At 37.4% G+C, this 12466-nt stretch overlaps 1 protein-coding gene across 4 annotated transcripts in view; it reads right to left on the reverse strand.

Annotated features, from left to right (window-relative positions):
* The window catches only part of LOC129255948 (uncharacterized), a 63438-nt gene extending 55790 nt beyond the window's left edge, over positions 1 to 7648 (reverse strand). Inside the window, exons 1-3 of one of the 4 annotated variants that reach the window (XR_010292892.1) lie at positions 3654 to 3810; positions 2275 to 2506; positions 1057 to 1124 (exon numbers count right to left, since the gene is read on the reverse strand). Coding sequence is in view for 3 of the 4 variants with exons in the window: in XM_064096282.1 (XP_063952352.1) it covers positions 1057 to 1124; positions 2275 to 2470 (264 nt within the window). In the remaining variant the exon portion in view is untranslated. Of the gene's footprint in view, positions 1 to 1056; positions 1125 to 2274; positions 2507 to 3653; positions 3815 to 7533 lie in introns of those variants that run through there. The other 3 variants (XM_064096282.1, XM_064096283.1, XM_064096281.1) reach the window with 3 other exon arrangements.
* Positions 7649 to 12466: the final 4818 nt, after the last annotated feature.

The following is a 12466-nucleotide window of genomic DNA, read 5'->3' on the forward strand; positions in this document are numbered from 1 at the left end:
CAATATCATTTGTACTTTTATCATGTAAAATATTTTAATGTTTCCTCATTATAATATAAAAATAAGTCTGATTCTTTCCTCAACATGATGAATTTACATAGTTGTAACCAATTTTTATTTGAAGTCCCCCTTCATGCCAAATCAGCCAAAAATGAAATATTGCATAATTGAAACAATAAAATACACAAGAATTAGTGAGTGGCATCATCGCTTCTCTCATTTGCATATCAATACCTTCTCCCTCTCTATTTTTTTCAAGCTCATGTTTCACTGTACTTAAGTCAAGATTCTTGTTAACCAATTCAGTCTTCAGTTTAGAAAACTTACATAAAATGTGATTAGAAAGAGAAAAATAGTGCAAAACAAGTGGAATGCCTCTGGCAGTTTCGCCTACATTACATGATTCAACATAGCAGTAATGATGACTGAAAACTTGGATGAATAATTCTTCAGAAAAAAACACCTTTTGTATGATAATAAAGAACTATGTTCATTGGCCCTAAATGACCTTTGACCTTTATTGTGTCATATGACCTGATTTTTCTGCAAAATAATCAGTGATACTTGATTACCCTTATGCCAAATTTTCATGAACTAGATCCATTATACTTTCAAAGTTATGGTCACATTCCAAAACTTAAACTTGTTAAGATTTTGATGTTGATTCCAAAAATATGATCAAAGTTCAATGGGCAATATTTCATAAAGAGAAGACAACTTGATAATAATTTCTCTGTCTTTCATCATAATTTAACTTAAAGATGAGTCAAATGAAAAGGATCCATCTTGACATCAAGTTGACATTAATACAAGCAGACCATATCCACAAGAGGAAAAGTTTGAAGAAAATCCGCCAAAGAATTACAGACTTAATGAGTTAAGCTATAGAAAGTTTAATCAAATTGTTAATGAGGATTGCTAAGTTATAATTTCCAAGAATATTCACTAAGTGCATAAAAACTAATAGTGACAAATAAAAGAATTTCCATATATAATTAATAGCTTTCCTTCTCTTTTGCTCTGATTACAAATGATAGTAGAAAATAATGTTATTACCTGAAACCACTTAAGATCTTTTGTGATTGGTTTGTGTCCATGATCTTCATATCTCAAGATTAAGAAGTCTGCATGAAACAAAATACAAAATGAAAAAAAAAATGTTGGAAAACAAAACAAGATCTACAATATAATACTCTAAATATTGTCTACCAAGGTTGAATCGAATCGAGGGGGTACTGGGCCCTGTCTTACAAAGAGTTGCGATTGATCCAATCAACCACAACTATGGAAAGCTAGGAATGTCAACATCTGAAGTGCATGTTTGTTCAAAATATTCTGTAACTGTTCAGTGTGCTTCTTTTTGTTTACAAAGAATTTTTTTTTAATTCTTGTAGAAAATATTATTACAATACTGGATTTCCATAGAATTGCGATTGATAGGATCAATCCAAACTTTGTAAGAAGGGGCCCAGAAGTGATATTATTTTGAAACACAAAAACAACATACTGCAACCCCTTTTAATAACATTTTTTTAAAGGAAAACAAACAAATAACCAAACTGCACTTGCCACTTATTTTCTTGGAAGTGGGAAGAGGAAGTACAAGCAATTTTTTTTTTTGTGTGTGTGTGTGTTTTTTTTATCAGTGTCACTGCTTTAGAAGTCTTTGACGTTGCTACTACTACTACTGCCACTCCTTCTGTAGCTGCGGTAGCTGCTGCAGCTTATATTAATACTACTTCTACAAATCACAATGATCTTAATAATAAGCATACATCTACCTAGTGCAGCTTAACACATTCAGCTGTGCTTGTGATAGTTAAAGAAAAGGATGCTTAAATAATTAATTTGACAATAAAACAAGCAAAACTTGAATATACTGAAACTATATAAAAATATACTACCATATACTACCGGTATACATATATACTGAAACTATATAATACTAAATCTATATAAAAACAAATATTGACTTGAATAACAGTTGGCTAACATACTAACATGGCTAAAGAAAGGAGTTTACTGATCTTATGCAAGGTCAGGTTATGCAAGGATGACTGTAGATATTTCGGTACAAACATGTGATACAAAAACAAAATACAAATTACAGATGGTACAAAAATAATGTGTTATTACATGCAATCAAAATGACAACACATTTCAATATGAGTAAGAAAATAAAAAAATAAAGAAAACATTTCAGTTATTAAAAAGTTGCATAGTAAATTAGTATTATAATGTCTATTTTATTGAAACAATCAGAGAATTCCTTACCCACACTACACACCAAAACGGTGACAGTCGCATTGCCAATTTGCCTATGGGAGCTGAAGGTGATTCTGGCAGGCCGAACTGGCTTTTTAGACTGGACCAGGGATAAGACTGGTGACTGATACCTTCTTTGTTCTTGATTGTCAATGTCACTGCACACCCTCAGCTGGGCAGCTAGCTCAAAGAGGGGATACAGCATGGTAGATGCGCATACACATGTAACTCCGGGTCATTGCTGAAATGTGAGATCATTTAAAGAGCAAATTTATGAGCTTTTGTTTTGTTTGTCTACTCACGAAAAATACGTATTTTAATTTCAGCAATAATTAGGTGATCTTTGTAATCATTTTTATCAAAACTACTCTCCATGACTCAAACACAAACACAAGTACGCACGAAGTCAATATTCATGAACTTGGCAAACTACAACTTTGGCCATGTAGTATGATTACTCCGTGAGCTCTACATGAGCCTAATTGAAATATGCGCGATTTGCGTGCTGTCGCCAAGCGGAAGACAAAGAAATCAAGATGGCGATGTAAACACAGCCGTAAGCTCTTCCCATCTTTTCATAACATTTTTCTTGTTTTTTAATGAATTCTTCTTTAAAAACGAAATCGATATCGCAGAAATGTTGGAAATGAAGTTGAACCCCATGTACCGTACATGTTTTAGGGCTAGATCTTTTAGAGGGAAAGTAGAAATCTCGGGGGCGAAAGTTTCAGGTTTTGTGGCTGTACGTGCGTGAATATACCTTGGCGTCCCAGGCGTCAGTGGCGAGTAAGCCTACGTAGAGTAGATGACTTTTACTCCCCAGACGCCTCCAGGCTACCTACGAGTACGTATCCATGTTCCAATGCACTCATTCAATGAACAAGGTTATGATTGAAACAAGTATTCTTCATTTATTTCTTTTAGTCATGAATTATGAATCAATCAAAAAATTGACCAGGCTTATTATGAATTTTGGAAATCACAGTCTTGGATTCACATGATTAAGAAGTCTAAGTTACTCTTTCAATATTATTATTAACTACTGTCCGATTTTTACTTCCCGAGTCTGAGATTTTTTTTCTTTTGGACAAACTAAACTCTTTGGCCTGGGACTTTAGAACATAAGAATCAATAAAATGAAGCTTTTGTGTAACGTTAAAGAAACTCATGTTTAAACTCCAGTCCAATTTTAGATGCGCAGACATCCCCCTTCAGCATTTCAGTGATCATCACGTAGCTAGACTCCATTGAGAACGGAAGCTACAAACACGATTCATAATATGTGGGACAACACTGTTTTCTAAATCTAACTTCTGAAACTGTGTCGTCGGAAATACTGCACGAACTTAAATTCAATTGAATATATATCGTGTCGGTTACAAACTTACTTGACAAAACATTCCTCGAAGGCTCAGAACATATCCTTGAAATTATTGCATGCTCAAACTTGATTTATATCTAATAATTGATCGGTTTAGCCTTATTTTCGCTGAGCTAAGGCTCCCAGTCCAGACGTCCCTGCAGTGATATGAACCGGTACGTCTCGATTCCCGGCCCCGGCGCGCCGGCCGGCCCCGCCCGCCCGCGTTGCCCCCGCCCCCACCCTACCGGCAAACGAGAATCCAGGGACCTGCTATACATGTATATTGTAGGCATTATGAGATGAGTCGCTTATCTTCAGACACACACAGTTTGACCACTTTTAGGGTGATAGACAATTAAAAACGTGAGTAAAAATAAAAAGGAAAACATATGTCATAGATCTAAGTATGACTTGTAGACAGAAGATGGGGCAAATATGGTAGTGGACGGGGGGGGGGGGGGGGCTCCAGGGGGCACATCTATCGTGCCCCCACTTTTTGAAGCACTGAAAAAGTGCATTTTTACACAAGAAAAATAGAAAGATGCCCCCCACCCAGAATGCCCCTCACAAACGTGTTCTGTGCCCGTTTCACCTGTGAAGGACCCGTATGGCTCGAGCAAGTAGGCTACCCCATTGCCTTCTTGTGCCCTTTCTCGAATCAGAGTGCCCCCTTTTACCCAAGAAAAGCGCCCCTCACGAAAGTGTTCTGTGCCCCTTTCACCTTAGAAGGATCCGTTTTATATGTGAGCAAGAACCCCTTAATGCTTTCTTGTAAGTGCCCTTTCTCGTATCAGTGCCCCTTTTTACCCAAGAAAATTCTGCCCCTCACGAATGTGTTCTGTGTCCCTTTCACCTGAAAAGGACCCTTTTTATGTGCTGACAAGTGCCCATTTGCTTTTTCATAGGTCCCAGTTCTTCATATCAGATAAGCGGTCCTTATATAAGAATACACTCTTTGTCGACAGGAAGAGCCAGCGTATGCAATATGGCAAATTCCCATTAAAAAAAACAGCATCATTGGTAAGAAAAAAGAAAACAATATTCTCATTTTTATATGTTACTATACTTATACTTATACTATACTTATGAAGGAAAAAACTTTGAAGAATAATCCTACGTGCCTAAAGTTTCATGAGTCATGTGAGTGGGGTAGATAAGTCTCCCCCCCCCCTTTGTTTTAGGACAGTGCCCTTTTTGTTTTAAAGTGCTCCTTTTTTTTTGCTTCTTCCTTAGTGAATACAAACATAAAACTGGCTTCATAAATTTCATAACTTCGTAAATGATACATCATAATATCTTCATAAATAATACATCAAGGTACCAGTAAAATAAGTAATTCATAAGCATATAAATCATTGATCCATTTATCTTTCCAATTCACTGATAGAAAGTAAGAAATATAATACATAAAATAGAGGAAAAAACAATAATAAACACACCCGCAAATCCCACACACAAAATAATCACTGTCCTCCAGGACCAGGTCCCCTCCTTCTCCACACCGCCCCCCCCCCCACCTCCCCCGGCCCTACCATAAGCCACCTCCCCATCCTATCCACATGACCCAGGCAAGCACCCGCAAAGTAAATAAGGAACTTAACAGAAGAAGAAAAAAAAATCACGAAACATTAGAATCTGCAGAAAACCAATGACACAACACAACCCTATATTCTAATCGCCCCCAAGCTTTAGAGAAGAAGAGAAAAGGAGAGAAAATAAATGAAAATTGCCCTTCATTCGGAATCAAAATCCCGTTTTGAGATGTAAAGATAAATGTGTTATACGATCCAGTGCTATCCTTTTTTCCCCAATTTGATTTCTCACAGAATTCTATTTCCCTTCTTGGCAATTGGGAGGTACATTTATCTTTTTGGATTGAAATAAATTGTGATATATTTAACAAACAAAATTACATGATTTGATGAATACGTCTTCCCTATATCACCCAAGGGTGTACCAAAAATATTCCTTCCCAGTCCAGTTCTTTTAAACAGAGTAAGTTAAGAGCGTCACTACATCCCCCCCCCCCCATAACGAACGACTATGTACACAATAATATTAGTGACGGTATATTTCATTTATTTTTGACAAAAGGAGCTGTTTCTATTTTTTTTAAAGAAAATGTGCACTTTTCCCTGTGCCCCCCCCCCAACACTTTCAACTTTGCTCCGCCGACCCTGGTAGTGGAGGTGTAGAGGGTCAAGGCATGCTTCCTCAACCTGAAGGAATTTCATCATTATCATTTCCACAGTGTCCAGATTTTTTTCCTAAATCCCAAAAATAATAATATTTTCCCAAAAATTCTTTATGTATAAAACTGGATATGCTTTTTCACGACCAAGAAAAAAAGAGAGAAGAGTGAAATACGACATTATTTTCTGAAAACGTATAATAAAATAATATGTGCATATTGCCGTGTATACGAGGTTTTATTTCAATCCTCAATCCTCTTGAGCAGATCATTATCTCACTCAAAAGGCAATTAATATAAGCGCAAAGCGCGAGCGAAATTTCTGGTTTAATAAAATGACCTGAAATTTTTGTATTTTTTTAAAGCTCATGGATAGTGTTGGTAAAGGATACAAAAATTCCAGTTGAATGGATCTTTCCTATTGAATAACGATTGCTGATGATGATTCAATGCGAAATTGACAGAATTTCTTCTTGGAAATATTAAATTTTAAATAAACTCCGAGAAATAAAATCATTCTCCTCGGCTGAATTTCAAAGACAGTTCGCTGAATTTATGCGCACTTATATAGCGCCCACTTTCGTCCACGACTGATTTTTCCCCCTGTTAGTTGATCACTAGCCGTTCCACTTTTAGCAAACCGAAATATCACTGCGAGCGTAGTCTGCTAATTCCGTGTACCCGCTCGTCGATCATTGTTCTTAGTTTTAGCATGGACCTATTACGAATGGACATTCAACGAGAGCATTTTATGACCACCACCTGTTTCCAGCTGTCAAAATTGCTGTCTAACCCTTAACTTTCTCTTTACGCGGTTTTTACAACGACCGCCCGGGGTGATTGTTTACACAAGCTCCTTTCGCCCGATGATCGTCACCGATCGATCACTGGCCCTCTTTCGACCAAAGACGGTCATGTTGTAGCCCCGATTGCCAATCACTGAACTAAAAATACGTATCTCTAGTTCAGTGTTGCCAATAGGGAAAGTCCTTACATTACCTAGAATGCAATGCGCAATTCATATCCGGTTTTTCAGTACATTATTTTAGGCTCTCTATAATGTGCGATTGTCGTCTGTCCATCAAAAAAAATCCCGTTAAATTTCATCAATCCTGTGGAATTTTATGCCCAAATGAAAATCAACTTCTGACCAAAGGTAAGCGCTACTATCGACATCGATACTGTCCGAAAAAGCTGAGATTTTAACGTTTTTCCGCAGATTTTTTCGTCGAATTTCAACTGCTTTTTTGCCGTAGATATACGGATCTGCAAGGTGATGTCAATGCATTTCATTTCCGGTTGTTAGCGATGTACGAAAAAAATACGTTTATGCACGCCTGTTTTCTTGTTTCTGCTATCATTTTCATAGCGCTAACGTTCGCTGCTGTGCGTTGCTTTTAATAAAGTGAACGAACAACATCGCAATGGGTAGGAGCAGCGTACAATTGATTTCCGCTGTCAATCAGTGAGAGCATGTTTTACGACCGGCTTGATGGGTGTCAGCTGCCAGCGCTCTGTTTATAAAAGGATTAGCGGCGACGGTCTCTGTGTCAAAGGAGGGGATTCGTTGAATGTCCATTCGTAATAGGTCCATGGTTTTAGCATTGCCTCCGTCGAGTTTCTCCCCCAGCGAGTTCGGCGAGGAGCACAGGAAACCGTTGAATTTTTGTTAGATGGGTTAGATAATTATTTTTAAAAATGTGGACTAACTTACCCCTTATGCTGTCCCTCCAACCTGTAGTTCACATGTTACAGTTGTTTATTTTGACGTTCATGAAAACGTATTAGAGATGAGTCTGTCAAAATTTTGGCTACAAATTTCCACGTGCGACAAGATTGGTTCATGGTTCTTGAAACTGCGAGATACATTATACTGCATGCTGCATGCGATGCGATGCGATGGACATTGGTCACGCTCGCTCAGCTCGGCGCTTCGGCCTGACATTCTCTCACGCTTTATCCAACTCTATGCATTCTGTTCATACACAGTTTTGCGTGTACGATGTGTTCATGTCTTTCACGTCATATTTCAGCGCATGCATTGGGGAAGGGAAATTAATTTGGAAGTGGGAAAAGGGAGAAAAGAAGAAAGGGAAAGGTAAAAAAAAGAGGATAACAAGTAAAGGAAAAGAAAGAACAAATGAGGCAAGGGAAACAGGAAATAAGAATGGAACGAGCTAACATGATAGCAGAGGCAGATCAATTTCGCGGCCAATATCACGAATATGGGGGGGGGGGGGGATTTTTCACCCATTATTTTCCACGATCGACCGCTCTGAGTTGATTTTTGTTTGTTTCTTTGTTTGAAGGTGTAGACCTAACAGTCAGCTTTATTCTTATAAAACAACATAAATGCAGGGGCCGCAGAATGGTTTTCAAAGTGAGGGGGGGCTGAGTCAAATGTTTTTTTTTTGGGGGGGGTGACCATGCAAAAAATCACAATCAAATGGTCATTTTTACTTTTTTGAACACGGTTATGGAAAAAAGCAGGGGCTGGAGCCACCCCCTCGCTTCCGCGACCCCTGAAATGTATAATCCTATACGTACTATTCAATATAGTGCGAGTGATGCGCGAGTTAAAATTTTTCGTAAATGTCATATTTTGTCCTGAAAATAAAACATCTAACTAATAACTATACTGCAAATACGAAGCACGAGCAGATTTTTTTTTCATATATATTCTGGCCTGATAAACAAGGGACCTGTTCTGATTGTAGTAGCCATGAAGACGATATATACATAGGCCTATATAATTATGATGGCCTATTTCAAGAATGGAATAATGCGAGCGCGAAGTGCGGGCTGAACATTTTTTACATTCCAACAAGAAAATTGACATTCTAAGCATTTATCCTGAACTGAATAGGTATATAACTAGACAATACGAGCGATAAGCGCGATGGGGAAAATTAAGATTTAGAGCTAAAAACGGGACACTAGTTCATGTTTTGTAAGGCGTGAAGATGGGTAATTAGGCATCTTCCTACGTAATGCGAGCGGGAAGTGCGAGCAGAATTCTAATCTGAAAACTATTTCAAACACTGAAAATGAAACTGACTGGATGTGGATCGCACTCAATAAATGATTCAAGCGCGAAGCTCGAGCGGATATTTTTCGGAAATTATTCTGACCTAGGACGGGAACATTCTAAGGACATTTTGTCATATGAAAATAGAAATTATCTACCTATTAAGTGTCCCCAAGCGCGAGATGAAAATTCTTTCAATTATAAAAAAAGACAATATAGTTATTAGCAATTCATGAAATGTTATTGTTATTATCTTATTTATTACTCTAATAAGCCCAATAAGAGCGAGAAATTTGTTAATATCAATTTCTGAAAACTGGATATTCTAAGTATTTTTCTATTTATGAATAGAAGGCATTGGTTGATATATCTTTAACAATTAATGCGAGCGCAAATCACGAACCGATTTTTTTTAAATAAATTGTCATGAAAAGGGATTTTAAATAGTTTGTTATAGAGATAAATAACTAACCAATCGAAATGTGAGCGCGCAGCGCTAGCTGATAGGTTTTGACAATCAGAGCTGATATGTTTTGACAATCAGACCTGAATAAGAATATTTTGAGAATTTATTGTAAATATGAAGGCTAGAGATTGGGTACTTGACAAATAATGCGAGCGCGTAGCGCGAGCTGCATTGATACTCGATCAGACCATAAACGGACTACGGCTGCACATTAAAAAAAAATCAATTTGTAAATCAAGCAACGTGATATTTTAAGCTCCATATCAGCCCATTGAGGATTATTTGTATCTCGATATCAAACATGCAAGTGCGAGCGAAAAATTCATATAGTGATATGAAAGATTCTTATTTTTTTTGTATTTTCCAAGTCTTCTTCTCACCTTATTTTTTTCATTTGTCTTCCTCCTCTTTTCCTCCTTTTTTTCTCCTCTCTTTTCCCTTTTTTTATTTTCCCCACTCCTAGAGGGACCCGGGAACTTCGCCCTGGATCCGCGCTCGCATTATTCATGTTATTAATCTAGAAAGATCCCAAATTACTCATCCTTTTCATTATTTACAAAACATGAATGATGTGTCCCGTTTTAGTCTAAATCTCTTTTTTTTTTACGCTCGCGCTTCGCCCTCGCATCAATAGTTCAGTGATATACATATCCTGTTTACGTTTACAAAAAAGCTTAGAATTTCCCTTCTTTAGGTAAAAATGTACTTCTATTTGATTGTTGAAATATGCAACGCATTCATGGCTAACTGCAGGACGTCCTTGACAGGTGCATGGTTCCTTTTCGATCAGATCAAAACGTATATTTAAAATTTCTGTTCACGCTTCGCAGTAATTATTTAGTTGCATATATACACGATTCGTTCAGGCTCACAAACATTGCCCAGAATGTTAAAATTTCAAATACAAAATTAGCTCGCGCTTCGCGCTCGAACTATTTATATAAGGCTTATGAGATTATTAAATATTTATGTTGATTTATAGGAATACAGCTAATGGACTACCCCTTCAAATAAACATACATAAATCAACTTCGAGCGGCCGATTGTGGAAAATGTGACTGAAAAATCCCCCCCCCCATATCAGCGAAGCTGGATCCGCCCCTGTACCCAACATATCATTTGTAAATATGCCTCTATAAAGGAGCTATATACAGTTCTTTACTTGTGTTTCTGCTCAGACTCATTAGAAAGGTGCAAATTGGAAACTTGAAACTGATCATGCATCCAGTGCCATTTGGCCAGGGTATACCAATCATGGTACAAGAGCGATTTATATAGTTTATGGCAATATCGAATTGGACTGTGTCAGGCAAGGTCGCCAATTATAGTAAAAAGATTCTTATAAAATTTTACGTTGTGAAGAAAGTTCAAAAATGGTCACTCGTTTCGTGTTAGATGTCAAGTAAGATTTTTTATTTATTGGAACGTGGAACAAAAGAAAATGTATCATTTTGGATTTTGAAATAAAAATTGGTGGAAACAGCAAAACAGACGGGCCCATATTTTATAATGGCAATTTTCGTACATTTAGCTCTATTGTGCAAGACTCTCTTACACTGGGGAAATGAAACAGAATATATGATAAATGACCATGCATGAATGAATGAATAAATGCATACAATTATTAAAGTAAATAAATAAAAATGTATGTCTATGAGCAATTGTCAAAATATACCTTGGTCGCCCCCAGCCCTGATCCGCCAATTTACATGTGGAAAGAAAAATTTGGGAAAACTGGCGTATATGCTGTATTCTCGACCGCTGGTCTTTCTCACATTCATAAAATATTTTGGGAATAAGTTTTGACTTTATAAAATTATGAAGTCAGAGATCTTTTCATTACAAGAGATTCGTACTTTGTTTCGTTGACAAACAAAAATTACACGTTTTATACAGCCGAAGGCCAAATACTTGCTCGTGCAGTATTATTTTGTCCACCCTATGCGATTGGTGAGGTGGGGGGGGGGGGGGGTAGGCCTATTGGGGAAGGGATAGTCCATGCAGTTGAACAAATAGGCATTTTCACAAGAAAGTGTGTGTGAAGAAATAATATTACTTCAATGCACTATGAATTATGATGCAATTAATTTAGGCCGATATCGCAACATGTTTGTTTTGGGTTTTTTTGCTTTTCTCTCACTCATAACAGTCCGAGTGACAATATATATCCGGTTATTCATGAGGGACGTGTATCGTTTGGTTGTCAAGTTAGAAACAAAGAATTGCAATAATAAAGTTTGTCAGACTAGACAAATTCCCAACGACTCGTTCCCATGCAGCTCGATCCCCACCCAACCCCCCTCCCCTACGTTCTTTCTTTCTCTATATAATTTCTTTCTTTCATTGCATTTTTTCCCCTTCCCGTTCTTTCACCTCCTTTTTCTGATAATGACTTGAAAATCGATCAGCGCTTGGCTTGTAAATCATTGTCCCTGCCATTTTTTTTGCATCTCTCCCACAGTTCAATGTTTAATTAAAGGTCAAGTCCACCCCAGAAAAAAAAATGTTGATTTGAATCAATAGAAAAAAATCCAACAAGCATAATTTTGAAAAATTCATCAAAATTGGATGTAAAAATGAGTAAATCAGTATGGCATTTCCAAATTTCACATAGCCTATATTTTTCACAAAATAGTTATATGCACAACTCAGTATTATGCAAATGAGAGTTGATGATGTCCCTCGATCACTACCAACCGCGTAGCCAGGATTTCATTTTGGAGGGGGCGGTAAATGCACGCGAAGCGTGCCAACACTTAGGGAGCGCGCGAAGCGCGCTCCCTAGCGGGTGGGTGCAGGGAGGGGGAGTTTCCCCCTCCCTTGCGAAGCTTTTGGTGTTTCATAAATTAAAATGAAAAGGAGCCGTCTCTCTTGTCTTTAGTACCTATATATCAGCTCCAATTCAGTTGACTATATTGTGATTTTGAACATTGTTTTAAAAAAAGATTGTGAACGCACAAAAAAGGAATACAATGGAGGAAATTAAAATGATAATAACCCCGCGCGAAGCGCGGAAACTAAAGCGTTTTATCAATTTTTTGCCATGAAAAGGGTCCCGAGAAAACGGTATTCTCAAACACATATTGGATACTTCCCTTGGAAAGATCAGATTTGATTACAAACAATTTAGCGACAGTGCATATCTTTAACTCG

Source organism: Lytechinus pictus, chromosome 3, assembly GCF_037042905.1.
Source record: "Lytechinus pictus isolate F3 Inbred chromosome 3, Lp3.0, whole genome shotgun sequence".
NCBI classification, from domain to species: Eukaryota; Metazoa; Echinodermata; class Echinoidea; order Temnopleuroida; family Toxopneustidae; genus Lytechinus; species Lytechinus pictus.